At 36.4% G+C, this 17839-nt stretch overlaps 1 protein-coding gene across 2 annotated transcripts in view; it reads right to left on the bottom strand.

The window, feature by feature from the left end:
• The window catches only part of cpne5a (copine Va), a 62510-nt gene that overhangs the window by 27233 nt on the left and 17438 nt on the right, over positions 1 to 17839 (bottom strand). The window contains exons 5-8 of one of the 2 annotated variants that reach the window (XM_043246463.1): positions 17060 to 17099; positions 16225 to 16239; positions 15990 to 16066; positions 1353 to 1416 (exon numbers count right to left, since the gene is read on the bottom strand). In XM_043246463.1, the coding sequence (XP_043102398.1) occupies positions 1353 to 1416; positions 15990 to 16066; positions 16225 to 16239; positions 17060 to 17099 (196 nt within the window). The remainder of the gene's footprint in view (positions 1 to 1352; positions 1417 to 15989; positions 16067 to 16224; positions 16240 to 17059; positions 17100 to 17839) is intronic. The other variant, XM_043246464.1, reaches the window with a different exon arrangement.

Below are 17839 nucleotides of genomic sequence, written 5' to 3'. Positions count from 1 at the left end.
AGAATTCAAAACTTTAATGAAGATTTAATCAGAATCATTATAGGCTGAGCAGAAAATAAAATACATACATATATATACATACATATATATATATATATATATATATATATATATATATATATACATATATATATATATATATATATATATATATATATATATATATATATATATATATATATATATATATATATATATATATATATATATATATATATATTTTTTTTTTTTTTTTTTTTTTTTTTTTTTTTTACATTTTATATATTAAATTGAACTACATGGTCTAATTATCTTCAACAGGCCATATGAATGTTTACATTACGAGATCATGCCTATTAATTAGTATTTTATTAATTAGCTGATTTTTTCCAAACCACTATTGCCATTTATAAGAACTCTCTCATTATATTAATCTAGTGCTATTCACTGATACTGTATCAGATTCTTTGGTCAGGTTTAAAATACATAAGCAGAATATTAGATGCTGGATACTTCGGCTATCCTCTCCAATCACTTATGACCAGAAAACCAATGCAGGTCTAACAAAACATGTTATGAGAACACAGGAAACACTCTTGAATTAGTTCAGAGAGGCTACACAATCCATGTCTCACTTAGATTTATTGAAAGCAATTTTAAGATTATTTTCACTCAAGCTGTGGCACCAGTTGCTGCAACATTCCATTGTGTGTTCATTCCTCTTTGCAAACCTTGATACCTATTCCACAAGAGCTGGTCTTAAAATATCAGCTGAAAGTATTCAGATGAAAGGGAGACAAACAAAGCCAACATTGTGTGTTAAATCTCTAACACTGCCCAATGAGAAATGCAGCAGTGATCGTCACTAAAGAATGCTCAGTAATTTTTCAGCTGCTGCTTCACCAAGCTCATGTTCTGGTCTTTATTTAGTTAAGCAGAAAAATCTAAATGGCCAGTGTTAATAATGCAGGCTAGAAGTATTAAATAATGATGAAAAAATGTGACTACAAATACCATGTCTTTTGTTATTTTATTATTTATGCTTTAATAACATTTAGTCAGTAAGATGAAAATAAAATTATGTAAAGGTGGCTTTGGTGTTCAAACGTTGTTACCCTTTGGTCTGTGGAAACAACCCAGACAATTTAGACTCAATCCAGTTCAATTCTCTGGAATAATGTATTTGGCTGCCAGGCAGTGAATGGTCTGATCTCAAGAGTATAACAGTCAGCTTTCTTATCAAAGTGAATCATTTCAGTAAAGGTTTTCACTGCTGAATAGTTGCAAGCATTTCAAAGTGAAAAGGGGTTGAAAAAACAATTATTTCAGAGTAAAACTATTCTTTGGAGGATAAAATAAAACTGCTGACTTACCCGACAGTTTCCAAGTTCCTCTGCGGTGAGAATAATGGTACCACAATTCTTCCCAGGGATGCCACTGAAAAAAATAACACATACAGTGCATTAGTGCACAGAGTTTTGAGTTATTGGGAAAAGTAGGGCAGGAATAGAAAAAAATTCCAGTAATGACCTGATAATGAACTGAATCCCATATAACTACAGTTAAAGATATTTCATGACTGCATATGACAGCAGCAGAATATCAGAATAGTAATAGCAGAACTGCTATTTATATCTGAGAAAAATACTTTTCTTACTTATATTTTTTGTCTCGTCAGCCAAAATATCTAAAAGTTTGCTATCTGTCAGTCACTATGAGTTATGTCATGACGACAGAGTGCCGTCTTGCTTGGAGCCCTGATTCACTCTGAGTAAGAGAAAATGTCAATGACATTAGACTAGTGGTATTTGCATCCTGAGCCAGGGTGCATATGGGTATAAACAGGTGCAACCACTCATCAGATTTTGCTTCAGAGCTGAGCATTTGCATGCCCTGCTACACGAAGCTCACTTCCCAAAAGGAAGAAGAGGAGAAGCTGGAAGCAGAAGCTGTTCTGGGTGGTGTTAGGACACAATCAGCAATGTCCCTGTTCTGTCAGCGATTCCCCTGGGTGTTACATCTAAAAGACCAGTTTCTGAACATGGTCTTTTTGCGTCTTTTTAAAGATGCTGTTTTGGCCATGTCCTCTTGGGTGCGATCATTACCTCACTTCGGCCACAAGCATTATCTGCAGTGTCTGGGTATCCAGCATGCTGAGGACATGCTTGGGGAGAGTACATGTCCTCATTGCATCCCTGACCAGTCCTACAATCCAATCTCTCTATCCTCATGTCTCGACCACCCATTGTTGCACACCCGCAGGCATGTCGGTTGTTGCAATGGTATCTCTTGTACAGAGTTTAGGAGAGAGCCTTGTACTTCCCAACCCATCTTGTTGGCTCATACAGACAATCCAACTCAACTATGCGATTCAGTTTGCATCAGGTTCCTCAACTATCTTGACTCATCTTGGAACGGTCGAGAGCACAATTGTACACAGAGAACACAACTGCTCCAGGTGGGGCTTCGGATCAACTGGGAAAAGAGCAAGCTCTCCCCTGTGCAGAGAATCCTTTTCTTGGTGTGGAGTATGGCACATTTTACAGAAGAACGGGCCTAGTCAGTGCTGAACTGCCCAAGTTTCTTAAGAGGCAGGACAGTGGTACCACTGAAATATTTCCACTTGGGTTGCACTGGCTACTCTCACAAATCTCAAAATGGGCATGGCACCATGAGACACTCTGCTTGACCATCAAGCCAGTTTACATTTACATTTAGTCATTTAGCAGACACTTTTATCCAAAGCGACGTACAAATGAGGTAGGCAATAGAAGCAATTTATATCAACAAAAGGGCAGCAGTGCATAACTGCTCTGAGTGGGGTCTTGGCTTACCTAGACACAAGTTTTTATATATATATATATATATATATAGGTTATATATATATATATATATATATATATATATATATATATATATATATATATATATATATATATATATATGGGCTGGGGTGCCACATACAATGAGCAGACAGCCTCGGGGCACTGGACATGGCCTCATCTGCTTCGGTACATCAATTGCCTAGACCTTTTGGCAGTGTATCTTGCATTGCAGCACTTCCAGCCACCGCTGCAGAGCAAACACATGTTGGTCCGCACGAGCAACACTGTGGCTGTGTAGTACATTAACTGCCAGGGAGGTCTACAATCACGCTGTATGTATCAGCTCACCCGCCATCTCCTCCTTTGGAGTCCTTTGGAGGCACAGCTTAAATAGTTGTGGGTCATACATATTCCACAGGAGCTCCATCATGCAGTCAGTGCACTCTCACGACAACTCACATTCCCAGGAGAATGGCGGCTCCATCCGGAGACATCCGACTGATATGGAGTCGATTTGGGAAAGCTCAGATGGATCTGTTTGCTTCTCACGAATCCTCTGAGTAAGGACCTCCTTTCTCAGGGGCTCATTATAATCTGGCACCCGCGTAAAGATCTTTGGAACCTCCATCTGTGGCTCTATGCATGGCAATCCTTCTAGGTGACCATAGTGCCATCCTGGGATCTTTCTGGGATCCTGGCTGGACTTCAGAGGGGTCCCATTTTCCATGGACCCCAGTCTGTCATCACAACATAACTTGTAGTGATAGGGAACATCTTCCTCCGTTACGTATGTAACCCTTGTTCCCTGATAGAGGGAATGGAGACATTATGTCCCCTTGCCACAACCACAAACTATCGCTGAGTGCCAGGGACCGGTTCTTTGTTCCTCAGCAAAACCTGACAAGTGGTTGCTCCTGTTGCCTATTTATACCCATATTATGGGGAGTGGCTTGGGATGCAAATACCACTAGCCAAATTTCACTGGCATTTTCTATTAATGAGAGTGAATCAGGGCTCCAAGCAAGACCCCAGTCTGTCATCACGACTTAACGTCTCTGTTCCCTCCATTAGGGAATGAGGGTTACATAAGTAACCGAGACATTCTTAAGTCAAGAAGGATTTACTAGACAAGCAAAAAAAGTTTCTTTTTTAAAATTAATTATTATTATTTTTAAGTTAAAATTAAGTGTTTTTTCCTTAGAACAAAAATAAGAGACAAGAGATGGTAGATCACAGTCATGTATGTGCTGACAGAAACTGGATATTTCAGTTCAGATCATTGTTTTGCCCTGAATACATCCTGTGCAGTCAACAAACAGCAACCATCAAGTGTTAAAATAAACCTCTGCCTCAGGATGTGTTTGGGATGTTGTAAAGCTCAAATCTTTGGCTGATTCACACCAGTTTATCTCTATCAGTCACACAAGATCCTAAATTTAAGCATCAGCTGGTACACAATCAAGTATAGAGGATTTTATGCTGACCCCTCTATGTGCAAAGAAAATGCTCTGTGTCTTTAGAGTTACTGCCAACTAAATATGAACAAGTAAAAATGCATTAGTGCTCAGCTCGGGTGCACAAATGTCTCTCAGTTCATCTGTATATTTCCATGTTTTATATTGCTATAAATACTATGTAAAATTATTGTAAAAATGTGTGTATTGTAAAAGGATGCACCTTACTTTTAAAAAAAAAAATGTAACTTTTGACAGTTCAACAATGTCACATGACAGTACACACATATATATATAGAGCTTAGTCTCTCACCAAGGTTGATTTTACTTAACCAAACAGAAAGCAAAACAGTATCATCGTGAATTACATTTATAATTTAAAATAACTTGTCTATATGAATTTATTCCTGTGATGGCATAGATTATCAGCAGTCATTATTCCAGTCTTCAGTGTCACATGAACCTTCAGAAATCTTTTCAGTTAAACTAATTTGTTGCTCAAGAAAAATTTCTTACTGTCGTAACTGACTGTTCTGCTAAATATTCTATAATAAAACTAACATACATCTTTTTCAGAATTCTTTGAACACAAAGTTCAAAAGAACAGCATTTATTTGAAATAGAATATTTATAACATTATATATGTCTTTACTGTAAAGTTTTATGCATCATTTCTAAATAAAAAGTATTATATTAGATTATATTATATTATATTATATGACTTATTTCTGAATAGCTTTAAGTTCAAAGGGCTAGTGGAAAACACATTCACAATCTGAAGCAGAGACAATTAAAGCAGGCCAGTTCCACTAGAGTCACTGAAAGGATGTAAAATGAGCTTTTAGCCTCAGGACAAGTGTGGGAACAATTTACCCTCTGCCTTTATAGGAGACAGTTCTGTAAAAAAATTACACTTGGTGAATAATTCAGATGCACAATGGATTTCAGTCCAGTTTCCCCATTAACCTTCTGAGGATGCCGGATCGCCGTGGTTGTTTTGAACTGCTTAGTCTCACCTCCACAATGTAGGTTAGAAAGGTCAGTGTTTGCTGCTGCTCATGTTTTTCCCCTCAGGTATTAGATAGAACTTATGAAACATATTATTTTAGGAACTACTACTTGACTAAAGAAAAAAAAAAACAACTTTAATTTGCTATTATGAGTTCTCCAGTCACTTTTCTCTAGCGTCTGAACAAATTACCCTTGAATCAATGACAGAGTGGCAAGACCTTGAGTCAAACAAATTCTTTGATCCAATTCTTGAACATGAACCAGGTAAACAGGGTTAACTGATGGGGTTCAGCTTATTTTCTAGGGTCATACCCAGATTAGTTCTCTCAGAGACGGGCTTCCAAAAAGATGAAAGCTAACAACTGACAGTAATATTAAAACATGTTGCTCTGTAATTGCAAATACATGAACAAACTGACAACTGTTACACAAGTGGAGCCGTCCTTTATCACCATATTCATTCACAGGTTGCTGTATATTCAGTTGTTCACTGCAACAGTAGAATAAAAATGATGAAACAGTTTGAAATGTAGCAGTGTTTCTTATTACAAACCCCACTGGTGTCGCCTTTTGTTTATTTGAAAAGTGGCTTTTATAGGGGACATCGGATGCATGCAACATTCACTTTTGTACGGTGTTTGCCTATAAATGTGTCTTGGCGGGTGTGGACACAACACCCACAATACCTAGAATAATAAAAAAACATGAATTCCTTTTTTAATCCCCCTAAAAACCTAAACGGTCTAAATTATCAAGCCACTGTGATTTGTTGTCTAGTACGCCCTCAGCCTGTTGTACGCCATTTTCTCCATGCTTGAGCCGCTGTAGCGACGATGTCTCAAAAGCAAAGCAGATGTTTGTAGTTGGATGTAAAAGTAAACCTAAGATTAGTTTCGCTTTTGATGGTGACATGACCACAAATACACAAAATGAAGAATCATACCAACTTGTAAAAAATGTGCATGTAATGTGTCCTTTAACACTGTGTGCTAGCAGTGCACTGCAGAAGTGCTAAATCAATGGCACTCACGCCTCTCCCTGCTGCATTCCCAATTGATTAGCGTCTGATCAAACATCTGAACCCCTTGGTGCCTTCAGCTGACATTGAACACAGCACGCTGTTATTCTTATTATCAGAGTTTAATTTTCCTTTCATCTAGTTTAAATTGAAAAGCTCAAAAAAAAAAAAAATTGAACTGCATACAGTAGTGCCATTGAAGCAATATCATGGCATGGAACCAAGCCAAATCATTTAAACTTGTTAGGGTTCACATTGGCAGAAAATGAAGATTTCTCAGCCGTCAAATTCAATGTGGAATGTAATAATACAGACAGTGTCAGTTCAGATTTACTTCTCTCATGTGAGGAGAGTATAAACGGTTAATAGTTAAAGGTTCTTGATACAGAAGAAATAACTATATATACACACTCACACACATGTACTGTATATACAGTAAACATTGATATTGTGAAATATAATTACAATTTTAAAAATGTCTGTGATGTAAAGCTGGTTTTACAGCAACATTACTCCTGTCTTTAGCATCACGTGATTTTTCAGAAATCCTTCTAATACACTAATTCGACACTCAAGAAATATTTCTTATTAAAACAGTTGTGCAGCCTAACGTTTTTCTGAAATCTATGATACATTTTCTTATATAAAGAAAACATTTATTTGAACAGTTTTTTTGGTTTGAAATCATTAAACGTCATTTCTGTCACTTATTATCACAAGGTATTCTTTCTGAATAAAAGTCAAATTTATTTGAAAATACTGACTTTAATTTACAAAATAAATTTAAATAGCAAGATACTGCGATAAGAAAGTATCTCCACTAACTCTTCATTTTCTTAGATGTAAAATAGACTACTAAAACGTTTTGACATTTAAACAATACACAAAAACTAACTTTTTTCACTTTTATTCATGTTAAGCATACATTAGACCCAAACTGATTTGACTATTGGCAGATTCTGTTGGCATTTACAGCATTGCACCTGCCAAGCGAAAGCTCGATAATGTTGACATAAGCAATAACAATGTTTTAGAGTGCACACCAGCATGAGGAAGGAGATCAAGGCATCTTTTTGCATATAGCTGAGAGCTTGATATCAACTTTCTAACCCTTAACTGAAGCCAACGGAGATTCAGAGGATCAATGATACTGTCCCAAATCCGCCATTCAAAGCCAAATGACTTATAAGTCAACATCACACAGCCCGACCTGTTCACTATGATCAAACAGTCCTTTAACAAAGTATGCGCACCAAGTCCTGTCCTTAAGGAACAGGGGGAATATTTTTACATACTGATCACAGATGAAAGAAAGTAGGCAGAGGGAGAAGAGTTAGTTGGTATTACGTCGAATATTTTCCGACTTTGTTGCAGCCTTTTCTTCATCATGGCATTCGTAGATGCTTAGCGTCTCATTCCACACGGGCAGGCCTGATTTGATCAATTCATGTGAGAAGAGGAGGTGATTTATGGAGCTACTCGTCAGCCTAACAAATTGCTTGCTACTTGTGGCTTGTGAGGTAATTCTACATGCTATATCAGAAGCTATTCATTAAGGTGTTGACAAAGAGTCCAGGGTTTACAATAAAGGGTGATTTCTCTTCATATCCATCTTCTAATGAGTCAGGGAACATTGTATACTGTACCAAAGAATAGAATAAGCTGCACTGCAATTAAACGTGGTGTCCTGTGATGCCTTAAACCTGCCAAAAGCCCTCTGGGTAATCGAAAATGCTTAAATGTCATCCCACATGACTGAGGAAGATGTATAACAGTATTTAACGCTAGCCAGCATTATCATTCCACACAGCAGGTAGTGAAATTTGTGGACATGTTTGCACATTTCATCATTAGGATGAAGAATTATGTTGGTATTTAAGCAGACAATGGGATGACAGGAGAGAGAGAGAGAGAGGGAAAAGAAATGAAGATTCAGCGAAGGAGAGAAACAAACAGGCCAGTCGTACAATGGTACTCATCAGGTCCTTCAATGAGTGGCCAACCAATGTCTTCTATAGAAGGGGGCTTTTAAACATGTGTTGCGCAAAAGAGTTGAAATATATAAGATGTATTGAACACGCAAAAGGAAATAGAATGAGAGAAAACAGAGATAGGCAGATTAAATTATTCATGTGTCTCTGAGTATGTGAGCGTGTATGTAACCAGAGTACCTGAAATAAACAGCCCTGTTTGAAAGCGATAAGCTGTGCATTCACAGACCATTGGGCTGTTAGGAACATTTACATTCATCTGTCTAACAAAGAGATTAAGTGAATAAGTTTATCCAGACTCATTTCATGTGAAACTAAGACAAACGGAGTGGAGGGTAAAATATGACGGATCGCTGATTCACTGCGACGAGCGAGTCGAAGTCAAGCTGCATAACATAAAGCTCCAGAACTCCACAAGGGGTTGGAATGAGATTATAACTTAAATCCAATTGCTTTTCATACTTAGACAGCCATCCATAATCCTTAAATACACCCGGATTTGAATTAAGATTGGTGCACCATTCTCCACCACTTGTGGATTTTAGTATTTCAGTGGCCTAAACACAGCAACAGAGAAACACCTGCAAAATGGAAAATTAAAGCTCTGCATATGATTTGCACATATAATCCATAATTAATATGAAACCTCCGGGCTAACCGACCGTGTCTTTGCCATAATGGAGACTCATTTTCAGCATCCAGAGCTACTTAAGACGCATCGCAGTCCAACAAGCTTCAAATCAACTATTATTGTTTATTGTGTGAGAATACAAGCATGTCTGCAATTAAATGGGATTCATAAAACAAATCACGGATGTAGCAATTGATTCAACATTATGATGGAGCACAGAGCATACCTCTGCTAAACGTAAGCCATTCATCTAACAGGAGAGAAGAGGACCTCAATTTGTGCTTACTCTGAGAATCTGGCTATCCTTGAATGAGATATTCTTTAGTGAGTCATTTTTTTTGCGTAATGATTGATAGCATTCATATCTATAATACTGTTTGCTTCTGTCCTTATGCTTCCGTCTATAGTGGAGTCTCTTGAACAATATGGCACTGTAAGCATGTCAAAGAAGTCAAAAGAAGAATGTCAGAGGTCACTAAGACAGCAGTGTTCTTTTGTGCCCTCCTGAAACATCTGTCTTGCCCTTATGTTGACCGTTAAGGGAACAAATCAGCTACTGTCAAAATGACAATAGGAGGAATGTCCATGAAGTAAAATTTGCTTCCTGCGCTGGAGGCATTTTACATGGCCTGTCAGCGGTTTAAAAACTCAGCCGAGCACTCAATGTATACATTATGATAACAATTGCCTTTCATAAACGACCCTAGCCCAGAGTGCTGCACTAGATGGAATGGAAAATGCATTTCCTGTCCTGAGCTCTCTGAATGTGACAGAATGGCTTAAAATTTCATTTTGTGATGGGAACCTATAAAACACACACACACACACCAAAAAGCCCCATCCTTCAGTGTGAATGTTTGTGTATTTGCATAATATGGAGCGGCTTAGACCATCACGAATTTCTGTGCCGAATGTGTGAACTCAAATTTAATTCATCCAAGGTGATGGATTAACACTAGATTTCATATTCAATATGGCTCTTTAGATGGGATGTGTATTTAAATATTCTCCTATCTTTCCATTGGTTTAAACTAGAGGAAGGCAACAGCAATGCCAAGGTCATGGGTCTGACTCCCAGTGAAAGCATGAACTGAGAAAATGTATACCTTAAAAAAAAAAAAAAAAAAAAAAATGTCTGTAAAACAAATTAAAAAAATGTAAGTAAAAATTTCTACTACTCCTTTAGAGTTTTGCTGTCCATGCTGTTGCATGCTGCTGTTACCATACTGTGCTACAATTTGTGATTTTTAAAAACAATAAATACAAAACAATTATGATAAATCAACGTATTCATGTAATAAAATATTTACTTGAACAAAACTGGTTTATTTATTAATATTTATTATGCATTAATATTTAACAAGTCTCAAAGTCTCATATGCTCACAAAAGCTTGTGGGTTTGATTTTTATCAATAATACAGTGAAAACAAATATTGTAAAATATTATTGGCTTAAAATAAGTGTTGTATTTGAATATATTTTAAAATGTAATTTATTTATTTTCAGCAGTCATTATTTCAGAGGATGATGCAACTTTTTTTTTTTATTATTATCATTGAGAAAATGGCCTTTAAGATTAAAGTTCGTGGCAATGCATATCACTAATCATAAAGTTTGGATTCATTCATGGTAAAACATATCTTAATGGAATATCATATTTACACACTGTAATATCCTAATGATTTTTGTCATAAAATAAAAAGATCATTTTGATCCATTATACTGACACATGTCCAAAAATTTTTTTGAACTGTTTATGTTTAAAGCATAGCCGACTGATTTACTTGAATACTTGTCAAGACTTGCCAATGTGACAGCAATATGCTGTGTATTTGCTTATGTGCTCGGAAAAACGTCAAAGTGGATGACCCGATCTCATGAAAGCGTGTTTCAATGGCACGATTTTCTGTTTCTATTTGTTGTGAAAGTGACTTTGGCGTGCGTTTGAGATGAAATGATTGAGTTTAGAGATGTGGGGAAGGTGCGTATCATAAGCACACCAAATAGAAACAGAAAATCATGCCATTGAAATACACTTTAATGAGATCAGGCTCGAGGTCTGTGTAGTGCTTCACACGCGCTTCATTCAAATGTGTGGGTACATTAACGTTCTATTACAGCACGTGGGATCGATAAAAGAGCAAGAACGATAAAGAGAGTAATGATAAAAACTGATTATAGTTTTAGGGGGGCTGAGTCTAGAAACGTCCCTGAAATCTGCCATTTGAACAAATCAAATAAATAACTTGACTTAATCATTAACACATTTACCACCTATGGGCAGTTTTAGTTATTACTTAGCATATCATTTCACTAAAGAAATATTTTATTATTTCCATAGTAATACTAATAAAATGTATAAGAAAAATATAGGTATAATTCACCCACCCAAAAATGACAATCATTTGTCATCATTTACTCACCAGGAAGGTTCAAAAGAGCATTTTATTAAACAAAATATTTCTTGTTGAAGCAAATTTTTGTTATTTCTGTGTAATGCTTTATACAACAATGACTTTAAATTATCTTTTGGGAGTAATTTCTCACCCAAACATAAGGTGTGATTAATTTGCAATTAATTACATTATGTATTAAATATACCTCATTAAAAAGTTTATTCGGTTACCAGCCCTATAAAATATATAATATTATATGAGACTGGCAATGTTTGTTTGTAAAACACATAAAACTGATTTTATTTTAAAAATGTAAGTAAAGTAACAAATAATAATAAATATAAAAATAAATATTATTTACATTTCTAGCTGCTTACATTAGAGAAAGGACAGCTTAACTAGTTTATATGTATATGACTGAATTGATCTTTCTCCAATTAAACTAGACTGCAATAGTCAAATCATGCAGAAATATGTTGAGTGCATCAGAGGAACAACCCATTTGTATTCCTTGGGTGATTTTTGGAGACTGGGTCCATCATTGAGGGCAAAAGCTTGCAATCTATTCCACCCTGTCTGTTGTTATTCTCTTACGGCTCAGAGTTACTTGTGCTTTTTGTCTTGTTACCATTTAAATCTGAAAGACTTTTTTCTTCAGTAAAAAGCTCAAACAGCCCGCAGTCAGAAACACATGGCTGTGATGTCCCACCAGAGTATCAAATCTGAGGCCTAGATAAGATTCGCTGGCCCATATTTCTTTCTCCCTTTCATTTTTTTCCCACCCCCTTCCTTGGTATTTGTCAATGCAGCTCAGCATTATGCATTTCCAGAGTCAAAGCATACAAGTCCTGTTTAACACTGATGTAAAGCACAGGCCCAATCAGTCAGAATGACATAATAACCTAATGCCAGGGGCCATTCAAACCGTGTGGGGCACAAAGAACCAAACGTCAAAGCTGCCCTTTACCATGCAATTTAAATGCGAAATATTTCTTATTAAATACAAATAAATCATTTTATATATACTGTAAATATGCAGTATATATGGTTGTAAATAACTAATAAGCTAAACTGCCTTACAATGGGGTCAATTCGATTAAACCAGCATTGCTAAAGGCACAGCTATTAAGGCACAGATGGCCCAAATGTATTGTATTCAATAAGGCTTATGTTACTTCTCTTCCTATATCCCCTATATGAACAGTAGAAAACTCTAACTGAATCAAAAGCTGGGCAATGTTTTGTGTTCTTTCGGCACACAGCCAGTGAAGGGGAGATGATGAATTAACATTGCTGAAATTCAAATCCAATAAGACTAGTTTTGCAGTGTGTTTTAAAGAAGTTTAGCCCGTGGCTAAATTCTCCTTACACCCTGTTTATTGCCAAACATACAATTCTCTGTATTCAACCGCCAAGTGTGTAGTCTCTGATTTACTTATTTCAACACAACGGAGGGATACATTGCAAGAGATGACTGCATCTGTATCAGTTGCACAGGACAAACAGAGGGACAGCTATAGTCTGTTTCCTGCAATAGATACACAAAGACAGTTCTGTGGCTATGGGGAATTACTGAGGTGTGGAAAGAGGACGATATTAGAGAATTTGTGTGTGTGTGTGTGTGTGTGTAATATAGATGACAGACTGTTCAAAAGCAGGTCATCCTGCACTCAGGCACTTTACAATTTTGGTATTTTTTGATTCCTCAATTGCTGAAAAGTTTCTTTGCTTTAGTTGCTTTTTCCTTCCTTATGTTCTCTATTCAAGTAAATTAAACAAGTCAACCCTGCATCCCGTCCATCTACTCAAGTCATTAAAGAAAGTGCAATAAACCATTCTGTTGCAAAGTCTGTCAATCAACTTATCACAGTTAATATCCTCCTATACACACTCCACATTTCAGTTCATTTAATTTACCGTCAGCTATTCTTACTTAGCAGGATGTTGATTTGCCAGTCCTACATGCTAAGAACTTCCCTCATGTTTTTGCAAAATAATGCATTTGAAAGTTAATCGCCCAGCATACACTACCAGTCAAATCCTTTTTTTGATTAGAAAGATTTTTTGTTTTTTAAAAAAATTCTCTTCTGCTCACCGAGCCTACATTTATTTATTGATCCAAAAGCATTACTCTAGTCACATGATCTGTGTGTATCTTAAAAAATACATAAAGAGATAAATATAACATGGATCTCATTATGTAATTATTTTTCATCATGTTAGATATTATTAGTCATTCACTTCACCTAAAACTCTATAATAATTGGTCATACAGAACTGCCCTGTTTGATGTTTTTCTATTTGTGTTTGTAGTTCAGAACCAAATTGTCCAATTTTCCAAAGTACAGTGGGTTGTGTGCAATATTATCCAGTAGAGCTACCTGCACTTCAAATCTCTGACAAAAACAATAGACCATGAGCATTTCAGGGATAGTAATTTCAACATTCTTTGGCATACACTATTTCTAATTTCCAAAATTATTTAGGAGAACAATAATCTTGAGAAAGCATAGAATAATTAAAAAAATGACACTATCAAAGGATTATCAGCAATATTCAGAATGCGTGCCTTATGTAATATGTACAATACTGTGCAAAAGTGTATTAACATGAAATAATGCCATTCATTTTTACTAATTTCTATGAAGTTGCTATGAAGTAATCAAATTAATATTTAGTGTGTTACCCTTTACTGGTTTATACACAAATATGCAAAATTAACATTTGATACACTAAAAATTAAGAGGTTTTTACTGACTTAACTTATGAGAACAAAATATATATATTTTTCGGTGAAACTTGCACAGCATTGTATGTCAGTGACACTGCAGAAAACAGTGACTGCAATACCGTTCGTTCTGTCCAACAAACCTGCTGTCAGACTGCATTTGCAAGTCCCAAAAACTGAAGACAGTCACTTCGTAGAAGCCAGTCGTTACTCTGACAACTAACTGAACTGGTGCAAACACAACCATATTTAGCTCTCTAAAACAGGACTGACAAGCGTTTTCTGCTGCTGTGTGAAAAGCAGGCTCTCTGTGTTCCAGCCCTCACCATTCTTTGTCTTTCTCCATCTAGTTTAATACAGTCTGGGGAAACTGTACAGAGATCAGGGGCTCAAATTCACCCCTAAAGCTTTTAAACTCCCACAGATTTTGAGCAGAACAGCTCATCATTACTGGCCGATCTCTTCTCCACAAGCGAATACCTCCAATCACACCCTCCTTTCTGCACAGATAATGCCCATAAATGAAAGCAATTCACAGGTCTCAGTGCAGAATGAGATTGAGTGGGTGTTTGAGGCTGATCAATAGGGTCTGCTCCACCCCTAACACTTACTCAGTTTTGTACTGTATATAACTAAAACCCTGCAATCACTACATCTCCCTCCTAAAATTCAGCTTCTTTGTATTTTCTTAGCATCGTGTCCAAGCAGCACTGATTTAAAACAGTTTCAGCTCACGAAGGGAAAAGGTCTCTTTAACGTAGACTAAAGAACTGTATTTCTTCAATAAAAAGTACTACATTTGAATTAAAAATAATAAATGAGGGTAACTATGATAATTACACAAAAGACACAGCATTAAATGAACTAAAAATGTTCACTGTCTCTCAGCTGTGGCATTCTTTCCATTACAGCCAAGAAATAAAAACGAGACAAAATTGTAGTTTACTAAACAAATCTCTCACTTAAGGTGAAATGTGAGACAATATTGAAAAAAAAAAAGTAAAAATCACTTCTGAATCGATCTGTGATTGTCAAATTAGGCAAGACGTGTAAAAATATAATTTAACTGGATATAATTAGGGTATATTTATATCTAGCCATAATAGCAAATGTAAGTGTTTTACTGTACGAGTTTGTTGGGATAAAATTTATATTTTTAAAAGTGAAGGGGACTATGTTAGGAAACAAAATGGGGAGTAGTTAATGAAACCTCCACCTCTAGGGTTGCATGACGGATACTTTAGCAATAAATGCCGAATGGAAGTCTCTGGTTGTGTTCCATTAACGCTTGCAATCTGCACCGACAAGCCTAATCTGCTACACTGACATAAGACACAGATGGTGAGGGATAGATGGGAGTATCCATCATCATTCCACAGCTATAACGCTCTAAACGACAGGAGAACACCAGGCTCATTTCACCAAGATCTGAACAGAAAGATGGGTTAAACTGATCAACTAAAGTGCATGATAGCTTTTTGGCCAAGGGTAAATGTACAAGGTCTATGTGCTTCATACAGCTATAAAGTTAATTAAGAAAAAAAAATGATCACGTCTCTATGACTTAATTAGCAAAAGACGACTCATTAGTCAAACAAGTTTTAGCACTAGTAGCACACACACTGTAGCTCAGCACTTAATGGCTGACAAAACACAGAACCTGTAGAAAGTAATGGGTCAAAATAACGTCTTAGTTTCCCAAAAACATCAATATGCACTAAAATGTTGCATGAAATGTAATTCCCTAGTTTTACAGTGTAGACAGATAGACACTGAAGGTGATACTTAAGAACAGCTGCACAGAAAGTCACTTCTCTGTTTCCTATGGCCAGGAATCCATCTGAGATGGCTTCAGGCACAGCTGCTGAGCCCATACAGCTTCTCGAACTTTGAATACATCCTAATCTGATAGAGTATGTAAGCCTGGCTCATAGAACAGTGCATTAGCTTCTTACCCCAGAGGTTTTTCCAGACGACTGCCTGGTGAACCCACTATCTCACCCAGAGTGCAGAAGGTCTGACCAAGGAAGTCCTACACAAGGGTGGCCAGAACAGAAAGAAGGCCCAGAGGAGAAGGGACAGGCAAATAGGAAGTAAAGAAGAGACAGCAGAATGAGTCAGGGTGGTTCTGGGTATAAATGAGTTGTACAGGTAAAGAGAAAAGTCTAGGAGTGCAAGGCAGAGACGTACGTTGAAATCGGAGGGCTTCCAGTAGGGAGGTGAGGCCGCAAATATAACAATAACAACAGAGCATATCATGTAACCAAAAAGACAAAAAAAAAAAAAAAATACAAACGAATTGAAGAAGAAGTCAGGCCGAAGAGGATAGAAGAGAAAAAACGAGAGTTAGAGAATAGTGAGAAAGGATCTTGGAGAAGAGAGAAGGGGAAAAACACCCACGATGATCACCGATTACAAAAAGAAAGTGAGATAACCAAATCATAAACCTGAAGTTCACTGAAAAATGAAAAGACAGACACGCACACAAAACATTTGGGTGGTTCTATACAAAATCTTATTTTATTATTTATTCGCTACGGATGAATGATTTCTGTATTCAATTATTTATTTATTTGACATATTTCATTAATTGCTCCACGCAAATGTTAATTTGCACACAAAGAAAGAAGCCGTTTTTTTAAGCTGTAAATAGTGGTGAAAGTGTTTAGTGAAAACATCTCTCAATATCTTAATATATATTTTTAGCATGCCTTTCATCAGTTTAATAGGGAACAAATTGTCTGTATTTCCCAAGATATTCAAGCACACTGTAGGATATATTCAGAACCTTCAGACGTCAAAGAGAGAGTTTCACTTCACTACTTCTTCAATTTTGCACAGCTTTGATAATGCTACAAAATGTTTCTGTCATTTTTGATTGCATAAAACCAGCCGCAGAATAAAGAGCATGCATGTCAAAATGTGAGTGCAATTGCCAATAAACACAAAGAACCTCTATATACATCCAAGCAAACACACATGCACACACACAAAAAGCATATACAAAGTGCTTCTATACACTCACGTGTTTGGCCAGATCAGGACTTTTGGAGTCAATGTCATATCTGAAATCCAACAAAACAGATTCAGTTGGTATTGTTAGATGATGGAACGCCCATTTTCTCTTGGATGACAATAACTCAATTTGCTCAACCATCCTCACATTATTTGATCTGGAATTCCTATAAACTAAATCATTCATCAAATCATCAAGTTAATATTTTGATCTCTTGCAGAGAACATTTCTTTAAGTCAGCACTAAATGAAAAATTCCGCCTATTCACATATATTTTCTAAAACCACGTCATAGATGTTGAGAACAATTAAACCGTGCATGTTTCTTTTTTTTTTTTTAAGTGTGACCTTGTAATATTTAATCAAAATGTCATAAATGTCTTAATGAAAATATGTTACTCTAGGCTGTTCTATACAATATCAGAAGAAAGTTCTGCCACTCCTGCCACTTAAGACTCAAAACTTTCATTTGCATCTAAACAATAGAAGATACTGTAACTTTTGAAATTTTATTTCTGTACTAGTGAAAAAATGCTATATTTCTCTTTAAATCAGATCGCCCTTAGTGTGCATTTAAATTCTTGATGCTGTTAAAATTCAAGTGGAAGTGCTGTTCTGGGGCACAGCTGCTTGGCTCTGTGAATATTTGCATTGGTATAAGCAGGAATTCGCATAATCGTGGAAGGTTTCTCGCTGACAGCATTCTGAACTCTCCAATTAAGTCCAGCCTGCAGTGCAGCAGGCCCTTTTCAACTCAGCAGAGCCCATTTAAGAAGGTGAATGAGAGCGA

This window comes from Puntigrus tetrazona, chromosome 8, assembly GCF_018831695.1.
Source record: "Puntigrus tetrazona isolate hp1 chromosome 8, ASM1883169v1, whole genome shotgun sequence".
Classification (NCBI taxonomy): Eukaryota; Metazoa; Chordata; class Actinopteri; order Cypriniformes; family Cyprinidae; genus Puntigrus; species Puntigrus tetrazona.
Note: the sequence above shows the minus strand (reverse complement) of the source record. Positions and strands in the feature narration are given on the sequence as shown.